The following is a 23,463-nucleotide window of genomic DNA, read 5'->3' on the forward strand; positions in this document are numbered from 1 at the left end:
GGCAAGGACCCCATCGTGTCATAAGTTCCCGGAACACCACCTCGTCCAGCTTCCAATCGCTGGCGTCTCTGAGGTATCTCGAGTTCCAATCCGCCACTTCGTTCAGCTGGGCCGGCAGATATTCCGCCGTCACTGAGACTCTTTTCTCCAGACAGAGTTCCCAGAAATCCTTTGCCAGTTATGCCAATAACCTGGATCTCGTCCCTCCCAGTCTGTTGATGTAACTGACTGCGGAGACATTGTCCATCTTTAGCAGTACGCAGCATTGCGCTTCTCTCCTGGGTCCAGCATCTCACTGCAAAAGACCCCGCTAACAACTCCAAGCAATTGATTTGGAGGCTTGTCTCTTGGTCCGACCACCTGCCCCCTGTCGAAAGGTTCCTGCATCGGCCTCCCCAGCCCCATCTGCTGGCGTCGGATTTGATAATAAGGTCTGGGGGTGAACCAAATATGGCTCTTCCGTTCCATACATACATATGAATGAGCCACCATTCTAACTCCTCTCTCACCTCCTGTGAAATATTCACTTTTGATTCGTAGGAAACGCCCCTCCTGAGGTGAGAGATCTTCAGCCTCTGGAGTGCCCTGTAATGAAGAGGTCCTGGGAATATTGCTTGAATTGATGCCGCTAGGCGGCCCACCAATCTCGCGATGTCCCTCAATGACAGTTCTCCCTTTGCTAGAGTATGTCTCAGCCGCTTCTTGATATCGTTCACTTTGTGAATGGGTAAACTGAGAGTTCCCTGTATCGAATCCATTATGAAACCCAGAAATTCTATTGATTGAAAAGGTACTTTACTGGATTTATCCCAATTTATCAGGAACCCCAGACTCTCTAACAAATCTATTGTTACCTGAACCTGCTCTATCAACGTTTCCTTCTCTTGACACATCAGACATATGTCGTCTAGATAAATTATAAGCCTTATCCCTTGAGCTCTGAGATGAGATACCACAGGTTTCATCATTTTGGTGAAACACCATGGTGCCGATGCCAGGCCGAAAGGCAGACATCGAAATTCCCATATCGTTCTCTCCCAGATGAATCTCAGAAATCTGCAGTGTTCCTCTGCTATGGGAATAGTCAGGTATGCATCTTTCAAATCTATTCTGGCTAACCAGTCTCCTGAATAAGGGTATCTCTTAACATATGTATCCCTCCCATCTTGAAGTGCCTGTACACTACGTAACCATTTAGGCCTCTCAGATTTATGATTGGTCTCGTCTTGTGTCTCCCTTTTACTAGGACCATATTGCTTATGTAACCTCCTACCTGTCTTGAAGCGGGTCGTATAGCTCTTTTGCTTTCCAAACCCCGCAATTCTCTTTTCAGTAAGGCTCTGTCTTCCCTGTTCATTTCTAAACTCTTTGGCGGTTCTCCCTGATATGGTGTTTCTATAAAATCTATATAAAAACCCTGAGAGGTCTGAAGTACCCAGGGATCCCCCGAAATGTTCAACCAATTTTGTAAAAATTGAGCAGTTCTCCCTCCTACCTCTGGGGTAATTGAATGCGGGTATGATATTCTCACCTGGGTTATTCTGTTGATGTTCCCCTCGCCAGATTCTGCCTCTTACCCTACTCCACGGTGGGAAGAAAGGCGTTTGTCTGCGATCTTCCTGCTCCTGCCATTGTGCTCTGTCCTGAAAGGATCGATTGAACTGGAACCGGCCAGCCAAGCGACCCCTGCCTCTGGTGGCCTGTCCAAAAATGTGCCTCCTGAAAACTCTCTTAAGAGAGGCTTGAGCCTTATTCAAGGCTGCATATGAATTTAGAAATTTGGTGAGCTCTTAATAAAGGAGTCCCCAAATAATTTTCCTTTCGCCGAAGTGGCCGATTTTGAGGAGGCTAATTTGCTTAATTTAGGGTCGATCTTCAATAACAAAGATCTCCTCCTTTCTGTGGTTATGGCATGATTAGCATTCCCCAACATGCATATCGTCCTTAGGGCCCACCCAATTAAAACTGCCGGGTCTATTGGCTCTCCTTTTACTTTGGCTTCTTCTCCCATCTGGAGAATCTTTGTGAGGGGTCCCGTCATATCTAGCATCTTATCCTGGCATGATCGCCAGGATCTATCCAGACCCTTCCTCACATCTTTTGTAAACTTGCTCATGAAAGTTATCATCTTTTCATCTATAACAGGTGTATCGGCAGCACCCTCTGGGAGGGGTCTGGGGCATTCCGCCCTCATCTTGCTTCTAGCCTCTTTGGCTAGTGGTGCTCTCAGGCGCTTCTTCAAATATGCCGCAATTCTTTTGGGCGGCGCCCATTCTGATGATCTGGGATGAATAAGTGCTTCCGGATCGAAATCCTCGTCCTCTGCACCATCCTCTTCAGCTTCCTCCTTCTTCCTTTTCTTTGACGCCTCCTGGCTTTCTTCCTCTGAGGAGGATATAGATAAGACTTCCTCTTCTTCAGGGTACTCCTCCTCCCAATCATCCTCACCCTCATCTGAGGTGTTAGAGGATGAATCTCGTCCCCTGCCAGGCACCGCTTTACCTTTTCTCTTCCTTTTACCACCTTTCTTCTTCGGTGGTGTGCTCGGGGGGGTGTGGGCTTCCTCCACCCTACGGGCTGTTTTACTGCCCCCTTTGGATTTCATCCGTGCCTTAAGGCCCTTGATCTCCTCCAGGCCCTGCAAGAATCGGAGCCAGTCCTCCATCAGTGCTCTTTGCTGAGGATCATGTCCCAGTGAAGCCCCCAGGGCGTTGTGGAGGACATCAGTCATGTCCGAGTGGCTCCTCTTTTGGCTAACACAAGCCTTCCCCTCATCACTGGAGGAGCTCATGATTCGCAGGCCCTTGGGAATGCAAGTATCTGTATGATATATATATATATATATACACCAGGGATCTGTCTCTTCAAACTCTCTCAGTACAGAGAGCTAATATATGTAAATATATGTAAATATATTGAAATTTCTCCCCAGGTTCTGATTATATATATAAAGATATAATAATATCAATTCACAGGTTTTACCTGGGACTGTGCCCGTATAATGTGCAGTACCTTATGAAAGCCTGCAGGGGCGCTGTTGGATTCCTGAACAGGACGCTACGCTCGTTCGAACGATGCGTGCTGCGTTGGAACCAAAATAAGCAATGAAAGATCCTTCAACTTGTTGAGAATAATCCGAGCCACTCGCGTATCACTTGTGAAGTTCGAATTCGGAACGGAAGAAGAGGGCGCCGGAACTACGCGGTCCCGTCGCGCTCTCTTTTCCATGTCGCAGTGCCCTCTCTGACGGATCTGTGGAGCTGCGGCCGCTGGTGCACCAGCCCCGTCGCGGCCGCAACTCCCGAGAGCCGCCTAATCCGCGCGGATATGCTACGCCTGTAAAAAGCACACGCTGTAAAAAAGTACTTAACTCGCTGCCGAGCAGCAAAGAAAGAGGAGGAATAGAAGGAGGACAAGAAGTTTTATTCATTGAGGACTTGGTTTGGATTGGTTATTTGAATATCACATAGTCAGTTTGAAGACTAATGGAGATGGACTACAAAACTCAAAAACGTCATGGTTATTGTAGTTTTTTATTCGTTTTGTACCTTATTCATGTTATTCGTTTTCTTTGCTGCTGAACAGTAAAGTTGTGGAGTAAGCATAATCCGAGCATCCGGTCTTGACATAGAATCTGAATATTCACATTTAGATTTAATGAGGTTGCATTACAGTCTTCCTTTATAGGACTTTGTTCTGGCTGCAGTATAATGCCCCTTATGCTCTAGGTTTTGCGATAAACATATTAGGGAAATTTCACCAGTTGAGAATGTGGGTGGCGTATTCAAAAAAGATTGGCTCGAGCCACATACCTGCGTGATGTCAGTCTTGGGATTGCAGCAAACGTTACTCACGTTGCCTAAAGAATAAGTAGCACGTTCGTCGGCAAACAATGATTGCGAAGACTTGTGAGGTTCTGCCATATTACTGGCGGTTACATCAGCACTCTTTGTACGGCTATCTAAGGAGCATATCTGCGCACACTCTAACAATTCCTCGTCCATGTCTGAGAAACCCGGAAGCGGTAACACTGCAGCGCACGCCATACTCTTGCGCCTAGTCTTGGGAACAACAGACTCAATCAATCTCACTTTTCTCACAATTTTCGGATGCAGAATGTTTCTTTTCATGACAGCGTTAGCTGCTGTGGATGTTGTTACAGTTTCAGAAAAGGCAAATATGGAACATATGGCAAGACGAGTCTGGAATAAATACAGGAATCTAAGTTCAAATTGCCTATGCGGCAGGGTGATAGTACATCAAACAATCCGCAGCACAAATACCATTAGAAACAGAACAAAGACAAGACTGCCACAAGCCACCAGCTCCCAGCCTAACAGGCATAACAGGCCACTTCGACAGGCCACTACACACGGGCGCGCGTGGGCTTGGGGTGTGGCCACTAAGAAAAACAGTAAAACGCAATGTATTAGAGTATAGTTAGCAGCACAAATGACTTTGTGTTCAAGTGTCCATCTGTGGAAGTATATTCTTACGGTCTTCAAGGCAGTTAAGGGTATAAGCACTCCAGTTGTGGATTAGAGCAGCAAGAGCCGCCCAGGCATAACAGCCCACTTCGAGAGGCCACTTCACACGGGCGCGCATCATCTGCATATAAGGAGATTGGATGGCCCATGCCACCAACCCATATGCCTGCCTCCAAGAATTCTCTGCGAAGGTAGATTGCCAGCGGTTCTAGTGCTAACACTTACAGCATGGATGACAGCGGTTGGTACCCTTGACGTGTGCCTCTCTGTATGTTCCATGTCGCTGATACTTGCCTACCAGTTTTAACCCTTGCCACCGGTGAGGTATATAGGAGTCATACCCAACGTATGAACTGCTCTCCAAACCCAAACTACCTCAGTACTTCGAACAGCCATTCCCAATATAATGAATCAAAAGCTTTTATCGCGTCCACCGACACAACTGCGCACTGTTCCGGGCAGTCATTAGCCTGCGCAATGTTATGCTGCAGGTGACGTAGAGTCAGGGCATTGCTACAACCCGGGATAAAGCCACTCTGGTCACTGTGCACCAGACCGCCAATTACCCTGCAAAGCCTCCCCACCAATATTGTCATCAGGATCTTCATGTTATAATTGAGCATGGCCAGCAGGCTTTGGGATCGGAATTACTAAGGTTTCCCTCATACTTCCGGAAGCTTGCCCTTCGCATAGGCCTCTTCAAATACCTCGAGCAGCACTGTGGCCACTAAAGACGCATATGTTTTAGAAAACTCTGGGGGTAGCCCGTCACCACCCGGAGTCTTACTAGTGGCCAGCAATGTAATCGCCTCCCTCACTTCCTCAACCATGATGACGTGGTCAGGTGCAGCCTGGTGAGCGATTTCCAGCATAGCAAGCCCTAATTTTCAAGAGCGCCCAACACTTCCTCCTGGGGGCCCTGCTCTGCGTGCCCATATAGTTGGGAGTAAAACCCAGCAAAGATATTGTTGATAACGAGTTGTGTCCTACCCTCTTCATCTCTCAGTTCTGTGGTCAGGTGTCTGGCGTGTTCCCTCTTACAAAGCCACGATAAGAGTCTAACTAGTCTATCACCATCTGCGTGGGCTCTCATGAGCTTAACTGTATAGTCGAATTTCGACAACCTCTCCCAGGCCTCAAGACAGAGAGGAGCCTGGTTCCAGCCAGCTTCCTTTGACCCGATTGCAGTCCCACTTCCCTAACTTCCATGTCCCGTATTTCTGCTTCTAATTTCTCTAGATCTGCCCTTTCCGGGTGCCTCCCGCACTAGCAATGACCTTGCCTCTAACTACTACTTTCAGGGCTTCCCACACAGTGCACCACTCCTTTATACTGCCTACGTTGTGCTCCACAAACTCCCCCAGTGTCTTCTGTAGCTTATCGCAGAAAAATTGGTCCGTCGAGGCATCAGTGGGCATGCGCCACATCGGAATTGGGGGCCGGGGACCACAGATTTTCCACTCCATCAGCAGTGGGGAGTGGTCAGAGATTGTTGAACCCAGATACATTGCTACATTATTTTCAGCCATTTGATTCTGGCCTACAAAGAGGTAATCTATCCTGGTATACAGGTCATGTGACGAGGAATAGTAAGAGTAGCCCCTATCCTCAGGGTAGAGCTCTCTCCATAAGTCCACCAAGTGTAGGTTAGTTAGCACCGGGTTAAGAGCTATAGGTGCCGGCCCCATGCCCTTCTGAGGTGGGGAGGACTTGTCCAACCCTGGGTCTCTAGCACAATTAAAATCACCTCCCCAGATAAAGAAACACTCTCGGTGGTGCACTATCTTGGCACAGAGTGCGTTAACATACGATGGAATGCCATGGTTCGGAAAATAGGAGCTAATTATACACACCTCAGTATGTTCTATGCGACCCCTCAACACAAGGTACCTCCTATCTCCGTCCGCTTACATCTCTGCCAGTTGAAATGGCACATTGGCACTTATTCATGTGAACACCCCTCTAACATATTTAGAATATGCCACCCCATATCCCTGACACACCACCCCCCCAGAGTTCTTTGATCATGACCAATTCCTCAGTTGTGAGATGGGTCTACTGTAGTAGGGCAATGGACACCTTTTTACGATTTAGAAAGAACTTCACTCAGAGTCTGTGCAGGTACAGGCCCAGCCCAAGCATATTCCATGTCAATACCTTAATGGGGGGTGCCATGCTTATGTCCAGATCTTAACACTCGCTCCCCGGGAATCACCTCCAACCAATCCACCCTAACACGGCTCACCTCCCACCGCCTTGTCCCCTTCCACTCACCCAGCCAATAGAGCAAACCATTTAGTATGTATACCCATTTGCGTGAAGATTGTACAAATAACAAAACAACAAATAAAACCATAAACCTGCGCCTAGCATCTGCTCCATTGTTGCAGTGCTCGGGCGCCCCTGCACTGTTTGGGCCTATCCAGGCTATTGTGTGCGAAGTAATGGGTCTCAGCAACAGGCCAACACAAGCTTATGCGTGGGTCAGACATTGCTCCCATCACTAGTAAAAACAGTCAGTCCGGTGCTAACAGATTCCAATGCACACCCATAATTCGGAAACAGGGACACTTTTCAAATCACAAACATTCCATCCCCTAGCCCCGTGGACCTTCCACAATGATATTGTTTGTCACCTCGCGTGACAGGTTCCTCTACGTCAGCCAGGTTGTTGTGCTCCAGCCACATGTTGGCCGCAGCAGGAGTTTCAAGAAATTGCGCTCTGCCCTTATAAATAATTTTGAGCCTAGCTGGGTACATGAGCATGTACTTAACATTTAAGTGCCAAAGTCTAACTTTGATTGGTACACAAGAGTTCCTGGCCCACTGGACCGCCGGCGTGTAGTACGGATAGATGGCAATCTTCGAATTATCTCGCTGGATTTCTCCGCCTTCTCTGGAGTATTTTAGTATTACCTTCCTATCCTGAAAATGCAGGATCTTTGCAACAATTGGCCTAGGGTGTGACCCAGCAGAGGCTTCTTTTGCAGCAAACAGTGGGCCCCTCATCCGCAAATCCTTACAAGTTCCCAGCTCCGATTTCTTGAGTTATTACGTTTTCCACATAACGTGTAGGGTTCGGGTCCCCAAGTCCCTATGCAGCATAACATTGTTCCGTCGAGCCCGCCCTTCCGCGTCATCAGACCTCAGCTCCAGAGCAGCGTTTCTTCTCTCAATTTCCTTTACTCGAGTCTCAAGTTCTATTGTGGTCTCCCTGGTTTCTTTCAGAACAGTTTCGGCCGATGTCACCCTCTCTGCCAGATTACGAACATCCTGTCGCAGGAGCTGCACCTCTACCTTAACCTTGTCTATTCTTGTTTCCACAGATGACCTCAGCGCCGCTATCCGGCCAGCACCAAATCCTCCTTTCCGTTCGGCTCAGACACCTCTGCTTCCGCTTGCGCCGCAGCCTTGTTCTGCCCTGAGTCTCGGGGCCTGTTGGCATTGCTAAACGAATCCATGATTGTGGATTTACCTTTGCCCTTGGTGGGGGACATGTTCGTCTGAGGTCGGGCAGTCAACAAGCTGTGGCCAGCAACTCAGCCCTAACCCTTGTGACGTAGTTCTTTTATGCAGTTGCTTCAACTCCAGTTTCAGAGTACCTTGTTGTCGCCTGGCAGTAGTATTCCCCAGTTACCACCCAGGGTCCAGTTTAATCCTTCAGGTAGATATACATTTCACCAGGTCATTCATTCTTGCACTAGCTGTTTATCGCAGTTAGCAGCAGGGGCCACCAGTTCTCCCCAGCCCAAGCGACCCAGAGAGCCAGGACTCTCAACTGCACCCTCCTCCAATCTCACTCCCTGGGAAATTCTGCACAAGTGACTTTAAAGTTTCTCCACAGACCGGCTCAGCAGTTGCCAGTAACTTCTTCACTCTCCAGTCGGCTCCCCTCCAAGTTTTATGTGTGCCTGCAGCTTAGTAAAAAGCAGTTAGGGGGTGACAAGTGCTCCCCAGTCGTGCAGCTGTGTGGGCCACACTCTCCTGCAGTGCCTCCTCAGTTACTTTAAAGGTAAGGCCCCTGAGGTGTCGGGACCATATTCACCCAGCAGCAGCTCCCTGTGAGCAGAGGGACATCTGGGGACCGGGTTTGTCCCGGATTGCAGGCAGCCCCCTCAGTTCACTTACTGCTTTGCTCCACCTTGCAGGCAGCACTGTGGTACCATTGCACACCAACCACGGGCCCAGCGCCACTCCCTATTGCCCCTGCCGGCGTTGCGCTGCCTGCGCAACGGCAGGCCACCGTATTAGATGGAAGTCTAGATGGCGCTGGGGGTGCAGCTGAGGATCCCTAGGATGGCCAGACAGATGGCTCTCTTAAGTTAGGAGCCTCAGGGAGCCCTGGTGTCATTAGTTTGTGAAACCTTTGTTGCTGTAGCTTCAATGAAGTTGAAGCAGTCTAATACGCGACTTCGAAAGGAAGGAGCCGTTCTGAGGGCTTCAGGCCTCCCATCACCAGCACTCCTAGCCACAGGGACTCTGGAGATCAACTGTCCCAATCCGTGTGACAGAAGCTTGAGGCACTCCTCTGAGACCTGCCTCAACGTCCTGGTGCTCCTTTGTGTTCCGACCCTCCAGATCATAGCTTTCTGAGGGCTGCAGTCTAGCAGCAGTTCTTATGTCAGCTCTCGTTGTTCCTCCATGGCCCGTCACCATGTGCAATCCGCTTGCACTACTCACTGTATCTGGCCCAGCATTCAACCAAGGGCAAGTTTAATGATCTTTCTGAGCCCGCTGCCACTGGTGTCCAGGTCCTTCAGTCGGCCGCTGGTTTCCTCTATTACTGTCCCCGCGCTGGTCCGCTCGCTGTTGCCTGCACCATCGTGGCACTGGCAAGAAGCAGTCCACGGGAGCCTGTCTTCTCTTTGGTTAGGTAGCTCTGGACAGCTAAGGCACCTGAAGTCCACGCTGCACAGTGAGCCTTTGGGCTGACCATGCAGTGCTGCAGCGTCACAGCTCCCGCCAACTCATAACTCTGCAGCGCGGCTCCACCCACCATATTTAGTCTCCCATGGGTCTTTGTTTTGGACTGCATTTTCTCCCGCTAACCACTCCGATTTGGGCTGCAACCATGCTCAGGAGTTCGGTATCTGTTTCCCTTTCTCGTGGGTGCCTTCTTTTGTTATTAGCAATCGCTGCTACCACCGCAATACAAGATCTTTTCAGGGTTTTGACAGGAGCTTCATCCAGTCACTGCTTCACACCATGGGCTCAGGCCACACCCCCCAAGTTTGAAGAACTTAGATGGTTGTGTTAAGGGGTACAGAGTAAGCCTCTTTGAAGGAATGAGAAATCTTTTTTTGTTAGAATCTATTTTTGATGCCTGTTCTCCTGAGCTGAGACAGCACTTGGCTGACTCAAAACAAATGGATCCCAGAAAGCTAGCACACGCCATTTGTTGGAAAATGGAATAGCCATCAAAGATAACTTTTTTCATTAGGAATGTTTCTTGAAGGAGCACAATATCATACATAGACAGATCTTTTGAAGAGCCTCCCTGCTTAATCAAATGGCAAAAAACCCTCGTATTCCAGGACACAAAGCTAAAGATTATATCCCTCTTACAAGTTCTCAGTGCCCTTGGTACACAAGGGTTGGGACAGCTACATCAAGTCTCTGCATCTGATATGGAGTTTCCCCTCTCCCTTATTGTTGTAATGTGACTTGGATGGAATTATATGATGTCACATTAAGTTTCTCTGACTGCAGTTCTGGTGATGTCAGAGTGATCTTGTTTACTTTTAGAGAATTCCATAGCTAGCAGTTGAAAAGGTTCTGTGTTGTCTCTGGATGCTCTGGCTGCGCTGGGGGTCTTGTTACTATATATCCTGCGAATAAATCAAATAATAAAAGACTATGTGTCGTGTAGTCTTCATCTTAACATTGGTAACAAGGATGTTAGAAGAAGCAGACCCCCAGCAGCAGTAAGCCGCTCCGCTTTGTTCTTGGCGTTGTAGCGGCCAACGTGGGATTGGGCGACTCGTGCCCCGACGCTTATCCACAAAGAAAATAAAGAAGTGGCTCCCTGGCCACTCCCTCCCACCCCACCTTCCCCTCCAAATTCCTAGTTACAGGCACTGAAGGCTTCCGTGAGCAGCCGCGGCAGCTCCAGCGCGAGCCCCTGTCACTGAGAGCCGGGCCTTACCGTAGTAAACGGTATAGATGCGCACTTGGAATTTATGAGGAAATATATTATTGTGAACCTAGTAGAGGAGCAGCCACCCGTGGCACTCAAAGGGGTACAGACAAGTAGTAACAACTACCGAAGGAGGAAGGAAGAGAAGAAAAGGGAGGGGCACATTAAACATAAGAAGGAAAGGGAGTGAAATCACTACCAGCAGGTATTTAGTATGGAATTTGGCCAAGGAGAAACGCAGTTTAAAGATATGGCGCACAGACTCAGGAATTGAAGGTGCGAAGAGCACAGAGCAGGCAGGCAGGCACAATTTGGCCAGATATATACAAAGGGACCAGAGACATATGAGAGTTTTGTTTGAATGCAAGGTACCTAGAACACCTAGAACCTGAAGAAGTGCTTTCATTAGCAATACAGTTGAACATTGGCTAGCAAAGAGAGAAACTGTCCAGAGAAAACAGATTCTACCATTCTGTCAAGGAGAAGAGAAAGATTCTTCAAAGATTTAAAGGAAGACTTAGAGGAGTCACAAGTGAACCAAGAGGGCTATGCCGGGTATAGCCGGCCCTCCGGTGTTCATGCCCACTCCAGGTACTGCGAAATTATTGTGGGCTCAGTGGTGTAAAGGTTTCATGCATTATGTCAAAGCGGCTGGTGGCAATTCATATTCCAGTGAGAGGAAACTTGTGCTATTATTGCATTTTCTAGGGTATGAAGGGCAAAGGATCTTTGAAACACTTCCACAGCCAATGGGAGACGGAAGTGGTGATTCTGCAAATTAATTTGAAGCGGCCCTCTGTAAATTGGATTTACACTTCAATCCCAAAACAAGTACGATATTAGAGCGCTTCAATTTCCGTATGCGAGTGCAAGATAGATCAAGGGGAGTCAGTGGAAGAGTATGTGACTGCCCTACGGCATTTGGCTTTGTCATGTGAGTTCCAAGGGTCATTCGATGAGCATATAAGGGACCAATGTATGACCCATTGCAATTCAAACAAAATTCGTGAAGAGTTATGGTTGAGGGATGAACCCACCCTCGACGAGGTATTGGACATAGCAAGACGTGTGGAACATTCATTGGTTTGTGTGGCAAAATTGGCGAGGAAAGATACTAACGAGTCAAAGGAAGGGAAAGCGGAAATATTAAATGTGATTGATTCCAAGAGTAAGAAAAAAGGTAAGGACAGACAAGCAACACGCGTAGTTGTGGAAGACAAAAAGAGACAAGGAGGTTACCAGAGAAAAAGGAGAAAAGACTGTTTCCAATGTGCGAGCAAAATGCAAGAGAAAGGGACATTTTGCAAACTGTTGCAAGAACTATCAGATGGGTCAGTTTAATCAAAGAAGGGTATTGTATGTCAATGAAGAAGATGAAGCGAGATCGGTGGATGAAGAAGTAACACTACCGCTGCAGAATGTTATTGTCAATACCATAAATGTGGTGTGGAATAATGAGGATGAGGATAAATGTGAGCATCCGTATGCCACAGTGAGAGTGAATGGGAATGAGATGCGCATGATGGCTGATTGAGGGTCTAAAATCACATTAATTTCAAGAGAAGTGTTTGAAAAGGAGGTGAAGGGTGAAATATGAAACTTGTTGAAACCAGATATTAACCATGGGGCATATAACCAAGACAGGATAGAAATGTTGGGTTATGTTATGGGAAAGTTTGAATTCAAAGGCCGCCACTGTGAAGGAAAAATATATGTCACTAAGAAGGGACTCACGTTGTTGGGATGGAGAGAGCAGAGGAATCTAAAGATAAGGCTTGATCCCAATGAGGAAGAACAAGTGTTACAGGTGGCGTGTTCACCTGCTGTGAATCATCCCAAAGTTTTCAGGAAGGGTGTGGGTAAGATAAAAGGGGTCCAGCATCAGATAATTGTAAAAAAGGGAAGTGCACCCATAGCTGTCAAGCTAAGGCCTGCTCCCTTGGCCCTGAGAGATGGTGTTAAGAAAGAATTGGAGAAATTATTGCAGATGGGAGTGATTGAAAAGGCAGGAGGAGGGGAGTGGACATCACCAGTAGTGGTTGGGGAAAAGGGGTCTGGTGAGCTGAGATTATGCATTGACTTACGTGAGCTCAACAAGTGTGTACTAGTAGATAGACATGCGTTACCAAACATGGGAGTGATGTTGGAAAGTGTTGGGCGTGGTAAGGTGTTTACCAAGCTGGACATGGCGTCGGCTTACCACCAAGTGGAGTTAGAAGAAGGATGTCAAAAGTTGACGGCGTTTATCACGCATGAAAAAGTGTAGCAGTTCAAGAAGATGCCATTTGGTTTGGTATCTGCTTCATCAGTCTTTCAAAAGGTGATGGATCGGTTATTGAAAGGAGTGAGAGGAATTTTCTGTTTTCAAGACGATGTCTTGGTCTGTGGCGAGACGGTGGAGGAGCAAGATAAAGTGTTGGACACCGTATTGAGGATATTCGAGGAGAAGGGAATCACGTTGAGAGAGGAAAAATGTCAATTTGGTGTGTCCAAAGTAGAGTATTTAGGACATGAAGTGTCTAGTGAAGGTGTGAAACCGAAAGGGAGTTTGGTGGACTCGATAAAAGAGGTGAATAGACCGCCAAATAAAATTGAATTACGATCATTTCTTGGCATGACTGAATTCTATCAAAAAAATGTGGAGAATTATGCTGTCAAGGTTGTAGAGATGAGAAAGGTGTTGAAGAAAGGTGCTGAGTTTGTATGGAATGAGGGATGTGAAAGGGAATTTCAAAGGATAAAGGATGAGATAAATTTAGCATAGCCGTTAGGTTGTTTTGACACAAGGAGAACTACAGTCATTACGGTGGATGCGAGTGATGGGGGTGTTGGTGCTGTGTTATCACAGATATGTGACGATGGGACTGAAGAAGTGATAGTGCATGCGTCTCGAGGATTAAGAGGTGCAGAAGTATGGTATTCTGTGTTAGAGAAAGAACCTTTAGCTTGTTAATGGGCGGTAAAGAGGTTCAGAAACTTTGTGTGGGGAACTGACTTTATTATTTGGACGGACCATAAGCCACTCAAGGTGATTTTTGAGGATAAGGTTTGGACAAAGTTTCACGCAGGGTGGCTGGATGCGTCACCAGGATGCAGTGTCATCGATTCAAAATGGAAGTGTTTCCAGGAAAGGAGAATATTTTGGCGGACAGTTTGTCGAGACTTAAAGTATCGTCATGTGATGTGGTTGAGGATGGTGACATGGAGATGGTGTTTGTCAATTCCAATGGTATTGTTTTGAAGGAGGAGTGGCTTGAGGAAATGAAGAAAGATGTGGTGATGAGTTGGGTAATGACTTATGTTATGTCATCGGTGTGGCCTAAAAGGGTTGATTTGTTGGAAAGGGAGAAGCTGTTTTGGGATGTGAGGGATGGGATGTCTGTATCAGACGGTATTTTATTTAGGTGGGAACGGGCAGTGGTTCCTGAGGGTATTCGATCTAAAGTTATTTATTTAGCCCATGGTGGCCATATAGGAATTTCCAAGACCAAAGGAGTTTTGAGATGTGATTCTTGGTGGCCGGGTTTCGACAGAGATATCGAAAGATGATTGAATGAATGTCTGATTTGTGTTAAAATTGGTAAAGGCTTCAAGGAAGCAACCTAAAGTAGATGTGGGTGTTCCCTCAGAGGTATGGTGTGATTTGGCCATGGACATTCTGGGTCCTGTTGATTTGGGCTATGGTAGGGGTAAGTTTGTGGTATTGGTCATGGATTTATTTTCGAGATTGTGTGAATTCAAAGTGGTGAGAGAAATTTGAGGGGAGAGTATGGTGGATGTGCTTCAAGATATATTTGCGAGGGAAGGTATGCCGGAAAGTATCCTGACTGATAATGGTACACAATTTACCAGAGGATGTTTTGTCAAATATTTAAAGAAATGTGGAGTACAGCACAAGAAGTCTGCGCTTTACCATCCGGAGACTAATGGGGTGGTCGAGAGAATCAATAGGTGTGTAATGGAGAGTATTTGCATGGCTCAAGAATGCGGATATGACAAGAAGGTGGCTATCCAGAATAGGTTGTGGGCTTTGCGCATGGGTCCACATACTACCACTGGGTTGTGTCCATTTGAATTGATGAGAGGATGTAAGCCAAATCCTGTAGTGAGTCCTCCGTGGTTGGGTAGAAGTAGAGAGTCTGATTTGGTTGTGGATGAGGTGAGGAGGATGTTAAAAAAAAAGAAAGAGAAATGGGTAATGCATGAGAATGAAAGGAGAGGCACGAAGGAGTTACGAGTAGAGTGTGGTGATTGGGTAAGGATCAGGAAAGCTGTGGTTAAGAAAAAGGGAGATTCTTTATATTCTGAGTCCGTGATAGTGGTTGCTGTTTTGAAGGGAGCAGTACGGGTGTTGGGTGATCAGGTGTGGAACAAGAACAGAATTGCGATGATAAGAAGGAGTGGTGTATAATCGTTTGTGTGTATGTATATATGAAAGGGGGAGATGTGTTGTAATGTGACTTGGATGGAATTAGATGATGTCACATTAAGTTTCTCTGACTGCAGTTCCGATGATGTCAGAGTGTTCTTGTTTACTTTTAGAGAATTCCATAGTTATCAGTTTAAAAGGTTCTGTGTTGTCTCTGGATGCTCTGGCTGCGCTGGGGGTCTTGTTACTATATATCTTGCGAATAAATCAAATAATAAAACTATGTGCCGTGTAGTCTTCTTCTTAACACTTATCTTTTCCCCAGAGTCCTCGATTATTTTGTTTTTCTAAAAAGGCCTGATTGTGGGTTTCACCACAATTTACGGAAAATGTTCTTTCACAAGGGCCAGTTGGGGGTTCAATAATGTCACAAATAGCAAAACCTTGTTGGCGTAATTTGCCAATGTAGTGCAAGATTTTTTCTCTCATAAGCCTAGAACAGACAGTAATTTTTGAGACGTCCCATTTCTCTGCATTGCAGAATTCCACCTGGTCAATATTGCAGGGGCATAGTTTTTCTAGACCCGGAATATCATGCAGGATTGCCAGAATTCTAGGTCTGTTTATGAATTTTAAGTCCCTGTCTTCAAAAATAGCGTCTATAATGAAGCATTCCTGAAGTTCTTGCAATCCTGTATGTCTCCATGGAGAGGGAGTAGGCTTAGGGAACGGAAATGTCTCTTCCATGTATCTATATAGCCTGCTTTTGGGTCGTCCAAAAATTCTTTATGGTACTTGGTGCCTCTCTGGCTGTTGATTCTCCCCTTAATGTTCCAGTTGCCATCAATTTAGCTAGATGTGATTCCTTCCAGTTTGTGTAATTCTCCATAGGCAATGCTGCCTTTTTAGTAGCTAGATCAGATTTCGTAGAGGGGCCCTGGGAATTATTACTATGTATGTGGGTAAATGGAGGAGAAACTTCTTGCTGCTGATTTTTGTCTAGGGTATCGTTCTTCATCCCCACTCGAGGGATGGTCCCCAAGTTGAGTGGATCTCCTTCCCCTTGATCAAACACCCTTCCGTTTGATGTGATCTGACTCCCCGGCCTGCCGAGAATTCTGCAAGTCCTGGACTGATCAGCTGTCAGGTTTATGTTCTTTTAACATAGCTAACAGCCATATATTTCGATTCAGGCTTTGGGAGCATTTCCATTCTCATAGTTTAAAACAGAGAGTTCCCTTTCAGTTTCCACTTGTAAAACTCCTGGTCTAGCTATACCGGAGATCGACAGGCTCCCCGATGGAAATTCATTATCGTTCAAACAGAGTACAGATCCATCAATACCTATAAATGAATGCTGTGAAGTAGATTCTCTACAGCCCTTGGCCACCCTTGCATTGTCATTTGTTCAGAATATCGGGGCTATTTTCAGACCTTCTTTTGACAAGGGTTGTTTCTTGCATTAACTATGTTTTGTGAACAGTGTATTCTTTGCTAGTGGTAGGGTTCTGAGGCACTTATCTTGTTTCTTCCCCTTAACTTTCTTTTTCTTCAAATTTGTCATATCGTTTTTTTCTTCATTTTTTCTTGTTTCCCCTTTATTTTATTCAACTAACTTTGGTTTGTAGATTCTACATCTTGGGGAATCTCGGCCATTGGACCCGGGAGTTGGTCTCAATCTTGTTCCAATGAGCCCCATTGAAGGAGTTCCTCAATTAATTCTGCGTTAGAGCCGTATCCATGAAAGCCTGCGATTCTGGCCTTGGGGGTGTTAATTCCCTAGTATTTCTACATGGCATCCCTGAAATTATTTGTACACTTTGGTCTGCTTCTCCCTCTTCGGAATACTCCCAGGGGACATTTCATGAACTCATTTTAGTGAGTGCTTTTTTAATGCATTCAATTCTTATTGATGAATCAAGAATCTTTCTATAATAAGGCAACTGAGTAAATTAAAATATTGAATGTATAGTGTGAGGAAGTTGTAGTGTTAAAATAGAAGTTCGATAATCGTTGAAGCCTCGAATAATTAAACAAACACATATACACACACAATAAAATGCCATAAAAAGTGAGATAAATGATTCACATAGTACATAAACTAGTAATAGTTTCATGACATCAATTAAAAATTTTAAAATGTGTTCATGCAAAGACCCAGGAAAAACACATCGATTCAAGGTAGAGCATCAACCACAAATTTCTTCACAATCATAGCATTTAAAAAAAAAATGTTAGCAAGGCTCAAGCCACACACGGCGAATTAGCTAAATGGAGATGATATAAAGCTGGATGACATTTTCTACAATTCATCTGCCTGAGCAGAGGGAGAAGTGTAACTTGCCTAATGTGACCATAGGCGGGACAAAACATCACCATGTGCATGAGAACCTTCACTGCATCCACACACAATGGACAGCACGATGCGTCTGAGAAAGCTTTCCAGCCAGCAGTGTTCGATCTCAGCATTAAGCTGTTAAAGTGAGCTTGTATAATCAACCAACGATCAGACTTTCTATGGCTTATAATAAGATATTGCTGTATAGAGTTCACACTCCTAACGGTTGCGTGCAATCTGTTAGCATTGATCCGGAGTTCTCTGGACTTACGCTGTTCATTAACCATAAATCTGAAAGATTTCTTAGGAAGATTTCATTGTGCAATGGACAGCAAAGTGTAGGGCGGAAAAATTGCTGTTGCATTCATCTGGGACAGTTGCATGATAATAAAGGATAACAAAAGAATTTTTTGCCAGTCATCCCTGGCTAAAAGTGTATTAATGATAAATTTGGTTACAACTACGTTAAAATTGGAGCAAATACACAGCCAATGAAAAAGTGGGGCAAAAAGCCAATCGTCTTCAAGAAAGCCAAGGCCAAGTTCTTCATGGACTGCAAAACTGGGGGCTGACCCCGCGAGGCCCACTAACCTTTTAAAGAATGTATCCTCCAGGGTCTGCAATACTGACAAATCTGCGTGACCCCATAATGATGCATCATAATTTGTCGCCGCCTTGGTCTGTGCATCATAAACCTTTAAAATCATGTGGAGTTGTTGACCTTGACACATAGCAATAAAATGTGATAATCCACCCAACGGTTGACTCATCTTGATTTTCTGATTATGAATGTGGGCTAAGCCAGATGCCACAGAAGAAAATCACATTCCTCAAATTCCTGGACCTTTGGAATAACTGCCCCATCATTACATACCATGTGGTTAATTTTCACCACCGTTTTACCCTTTGCACCGGCCATTGCTGCATATTTTGAGGGGTTTATCTTGATATCCAAGGCACTCATAACATATGCATATACTTTAATCAGCTTTTGCAGTGCTTTAGTAGTGAGACAATGAGAACAGTATTAGCTGCGTAGGCCAGGATCGGAAAAGCCCTGCTACCCACTCTGGGATAACTGACCTGGGAGTCCACCAGGGCTTTGTGCAAACCATTTAATATAAAGAGTAAAAAGAAACGGGGCAAGACACAACCGTGGCGAAACCCAAGTTCATCCTAACAAAAGTCTGTACATTGCCCTGAATACCATGACGCACACAGACCTGATTCCCCTGTGGATTGCCTGAGGTACTGACAATATCTCCCTTGGGCAGTTCATGCACCCGAGAATTGGACACAGTTCCATCCAGTTTTCTTTATTGAATGCAGTGCTCAGGTCCATGAACGCCAGAAAGATAGCTTCACCCTTGATGTAAACTGTGTGCGCCACCTGCAATTAGAGATTTAGGGCCTGATCAGCATCACCAACCCCAGGTCTAAATCTAAACTGTATGTCCGACAAAATGGAATGAGCAGAGATGCAAGCTTCCAATCGCCCCAACAGCACTCTGTCAAAGATTTTAAATGTTGTATAAAACAGCGAAATCGGCCTATACGAGTGTGGGCTCCCTCGATCACCCTCTGTAAAAATAGGGAAGATTATTAAAAGTTTCCACGATACGGGAAATCGACCAGACTCTAAAATAGCATTGAAGCAAACTGTTAACAGTGGGGCCCAAAGATAAATCAGGTCCTGATAAAGGTCGGCAGGCACTGTGTCTTCCCATGACGCATGGTTATGCCAATCTACCAATAATGAGTAAAGGATACTTTAAAGAAGTTTTGATTCATTTATATAAGTGCATGCCTCAGTCCAGATGCTGTGGAAACCCGGGTACAGGGAGTTAAGCCATTTCTTTCTTCTCCAACTCTTCAATTCTCTCTTCACCCTCCACAAGACCAGTGACTCCTTCCACATTATTAGAGTTTTATGACAATGAAACACAATTACTGAAGCAAGCAGGCATATTACCTGTGAAAGAAGTGAGCTTTTTCACAGGCACTAACAGCTGAGTGTCAAAACAGCTTAATTAGAACCATATAATTTTCCATGTAGCAAACGCTAGTCAAGCTGTAAATACTTGTCTATACTTTCTTTCTATATTCAGGATTTGACAACATGATGTATTTCAATTACAATTTGCATACAAGCTCAAGACAAATATGCTCTTAAATATTTACCTTCACCCTCACAGGTTACAGTTACCTGAGCAATGGTTCTATCTGGACACCAGGATCTAATTAAAAGCAAGCGTCGGAAGCAGTCCAGTGTTTGATCATAACCACTAGGAACAATCTCCTCTTCAGGGGCTTCTCTGTCAAACCAGATTTTCCATTGCTTCTCATTTCGTGTGATCTAAAAGCAACACCGAATGGTAAATGTCGTAGCATTAGCAGTGAAAATAAACATGAAAGTATACAAAACACCATCACCGAACTTATACATTGTATACACTTTGTAATGTCTACATCAAGATTGTGGAATATAAACTTTCATCATGCTTACCAATCTGAAATAAAAGGTAACTAAAAAATAAGAAAGATATGGGGTGACACGTTCATTTGACTGACAAAGGTAAAACCTGTGACACAAATTAATGTGGCAATCCTACTGTGATGTATCCTGCAGAGTCATTACAAAATCCCAGCCTAAAGTCTTGTCCTATGTGGCCAGGAACAGCAGCCGCTGCCCGATCTTAACCCTGGGGGTGGTATTGGATGGGAGTATAACATGGGAGGAGAAAGTTATCACTGGAAAGTAGTGACTTTGTTTGTTGAAAGCATTCAAAAAGTACTCCAATGTAAAGTAAGTAATTACACTTCTGAACAGGAGCAAAGGCCAGCTGTGGCCTATAGGTAAATGAGGGAGCTCTAATGCCAATGCATTTCGGAGTATTCAAACTCCTTCATCAGGGCCAAGCCCTCTATTATACAAAAAATCATGTACAGGTACCAACGTGAGTGTATGCATAATGAAGTAACAGTCAACATGGCGTTCAAAGGGAGAAAAAAGAAAGAAAAAGCAAAACATTCAGTTAAACATTCAAGCGATTGTAAAAATGTAATCTAATTTCTGTGTGTAATTCAGTCATGAGCATTTACCTTAAAAGTATTGCCCGTTGTTAAGATTAACTAAAAACAAATATTCTTTGTAGGTATGAAAGGTTCTCTGCTCAATGTCCTAAAGGCAAAAAGTACAAACTGCTATAAATCTGTTTGCCAACCTTTGCAATTAGGGACTGGATGTAATGTAAAGGTATCTAAGTATAGAGCCCATGCATGTATTTAAACAACGCTCTAACTGCAACTGAACTGTCTCCCACACGTGGTTCAAAGTTAGTCTGTATGAATAAAAGAATACAGAACACTGTATCATTATGTGCGGTCAGATTTCTAAACCTAATAATCTGATGTTTTGTCACGCAAGCTTTGAGTTTACCTCTGCTGAATAGACCTCTGCTGAGTCACATAGCCTTGCAGGAATGGAGAGCATGCATGCAGCGCTCTGTCAGCTATTTAAGTATCGTAGCCATGGCGTCTGGATAGACGCCTGAAAATTGCACAACCTTGGGTGTGTAAAAGGTACAGGCGCCTCACGTCCCAATCTCAGCCCAGAGGCAGAGATCAGGACGTGCAGACCACCCGTATGCCAAAATGTAAAATGAAATTCACAACATGCACTAATCACATATATCTAGTAACATAGCTTCAATGTAAATTGCTTCTCAGTGGATTATACTGATGTTTATGCAGAGTTGCAAATCAAATTATTATACATGATTCAAAATATTAATTTTAACCTGGCGGACTGTTTTGTTTGGGGCACCGTACGATTACGAAAAGAGAAAAAGTACATTGGTGTTATCTCAATAAATTAGATGCATTTACATAAAGTCTTGCTTTTGCTGAATAGAAAACCTTAAATGTAACAGAGAAAATTGATTTCTTCATTTATGCCATGTGGGCTGAGGGTTCCAAGGAGGTCAATCCAGAATGTTTCTCTTCTGTCAAGTTTCAGATTAATGTCTTCATGTGTGGTGGTCATGTTCACCACCTCCAAGATTTGGAATCTAATCTGAGAAAGATTGTGTCTCTTTTCTAGCCAATGTCTGGCTACTGATGAGTTCATGTTGGAATTACATATACATGATCTGTATTTATTCCATCTCGTTTTGGCCATACATTTTGATTTACCTGTGTAGTATAAACCACACGGACATCTGATTGCATAAATGATGTTGGTGCTGTCACATGTTGCAAAGTTCTTGGGTTTAATCTTCTGGCCTGTACGAGGATGGTTGATAGTCTCGCCTTTACTTATAAAGCTGCAGTTTGCACAATGTAGACAAGAAAATGTACCAACATGTGATGTGATAGGACTCTTTGTTGGTGGTTTAGTAGAGGCCAATTCATCTTGAGGTTCCTACTTCTTTGGTAGGCAAATACGGGGGGTTATTTAAACAGATGAGTATTTGACAATTTTTGTGTATGATGTTTTTAATCCGATGACTTTGCACTGAAAACTTGGATACAAATACCAGCGGTGAGGTGTCCTTTGCCACCTTGGTGGTAGATAGTAGGGTCTCACGGTCCATTGGGTTAATCCTTGCAGTGGCTTTCTCTATGTCAGTGTGCTTGTAGCCTTGTGCTAGGAATTTCTTGCACATCTCAGTATGTTCTTTCATATAATATTCTGGATCACTTACTATTCTTTTCACGCGTAGTAGTTGACTAAATGGCAAATTCTGAATCAAACTTGGCTGGTGAAAACTGAGTTGATGTAATAAATTGCTCCTATCAGACGCTTTTCTGTACAGGTTGGTAATATATCCATCTTCATCAATCCTAATCTTGACATCAAGAGAGTGGATCTCAGTTGTAGAGCTTTCGTGTGTGAACTGGATCCTTGAATCAATATTGTTAAGGTAACCAAAAAATTCACTGAGTTCAGTAGCTGTACCATACCAAATACAGAAGATATCGTCTATAATTCTGATCCACAGTTGTATATTCATTTTCCCTTCTGTGTGCATGAAGACATGGTCAGTTTTGAATTTAAACATGAAACTGTTGGCGTATGTTGGTGCCATCCTAGCCCCCATAGCTGTATCTGAGATTTAGAGAAAGAATTTGTCTTTAAATTGAAAGTACACATTCTCTGGAATAAATTGCAATAATATCAAAATAAATTCCTTATGACCCCCAATTTCTGTTGTTTTAAGGAGCATTCATTCAGTGGCATCTTGACCCAGGTCATGAGGTATAGATGTATATAGGCTTTTGACATCAGCTGTGAATAGACTGAAGTTGCGGTTGAATATGGTGGATCTTAGAAGTTGTAGAAAATGAGTTGTGTCTTTAATGCTCATTGTTGTTTGTTGAATGAGGGGTTGTAAGAAAAAGTACACATATTTTCCTAAGGGTTGTAAAATGCTATTCATACCAGCCACTATGGGCCTACGGGGTGGTTTAGGGCATCTTTATGGACTTTCAGTAGCATGTAAAAGTTGGGAATCCTCCGGGGGTTGGTTCAGTAAGAATTTGTGTGTGTTGTGATTAATCCAATTCAGATCTTCTGCCTTGTTTCATTAGTTTATGGGGATAGAAATTGGTGGCATAAAATGACTCTTGGCTTTAAATTCTTTGAACTCAGGTTCATCTCTATAGGTAGGATTCTGCTCATTGGTATTTAGTCCATTGAAGAACACTTTCAATTTTCATTTAAAGCTTGCGTGACAAAACATCAGATTATACGGTTTAGAAATCTGACCGCACATAATGATACAGTGTTCTGTATGCTTTGATTATACATACTAACTTTTGAATCACATGTCGGAGACAGTTCAGTTGCAGTTAGAGCGTTGTTTAAATACACAAATGGCCTCTGTACGTAGATACCTTTACATTACATCCAGTCCCTAATTACAAAGGTTGGAGAACAGATTTATAGCAATTTGTACTTTTTGCCTTTAGGACATTAAGCAGAGAAACTTTCATACCTGCAAATAATATTTGCGTTTAGTTCATCTGAACAATGGGCAATACTTTTAAGGTAAATGCTCATGGCTGAATTACACACAGAAATTAGATTACATTTTTACAATCGCTTGAATGTTTACCTGAATGTTTTGCT

At 44.4% G+C, this 23,463-nt stretch overlaps 1 protein-coding gene across 1 annotated transcript in view; it reads right to left on the reverse strand.

Moving 5' to 3' along the window:
* The window catches only part of DNAH5 (dynein axonemal heavy chain 5), a 4,235,244-nt gene that overhangs the window by 407,440 nt on the left and 3,804,341 nt on the right, over nucleotides 1-23,463 (reverse strand). Inside the window, exon 70 of the mRNA XM_069613779.1 lies at nucleotides 19,537-19,686. Within this exon, the coding sequence (XP_069469880.1) occupies nucleotides 19,537-19,686 (150 nt within the window). The remainder of the gene's footprint in view (nucleotides 1-19,536; nucleotides 19,687-23,463) is intronic.

The sequence above is a fragment of the Ambystoma mexicanum genome, chromosome 5p (genome assembly GCF_040938575.1).
Source record: "Ambystoma mexicanum isolate Mex_15411 chromosome 5p, UKY_AmexF1_1, whole genome shotgun sequence".
Classification (NCBI taxonomy): domain Eukaryota; kingdom Metazoa; phylum Chordata; class Amphibia; order Caudata; family Ambystomatidae; genus Ambystoma; species Ambystoma mexicanum.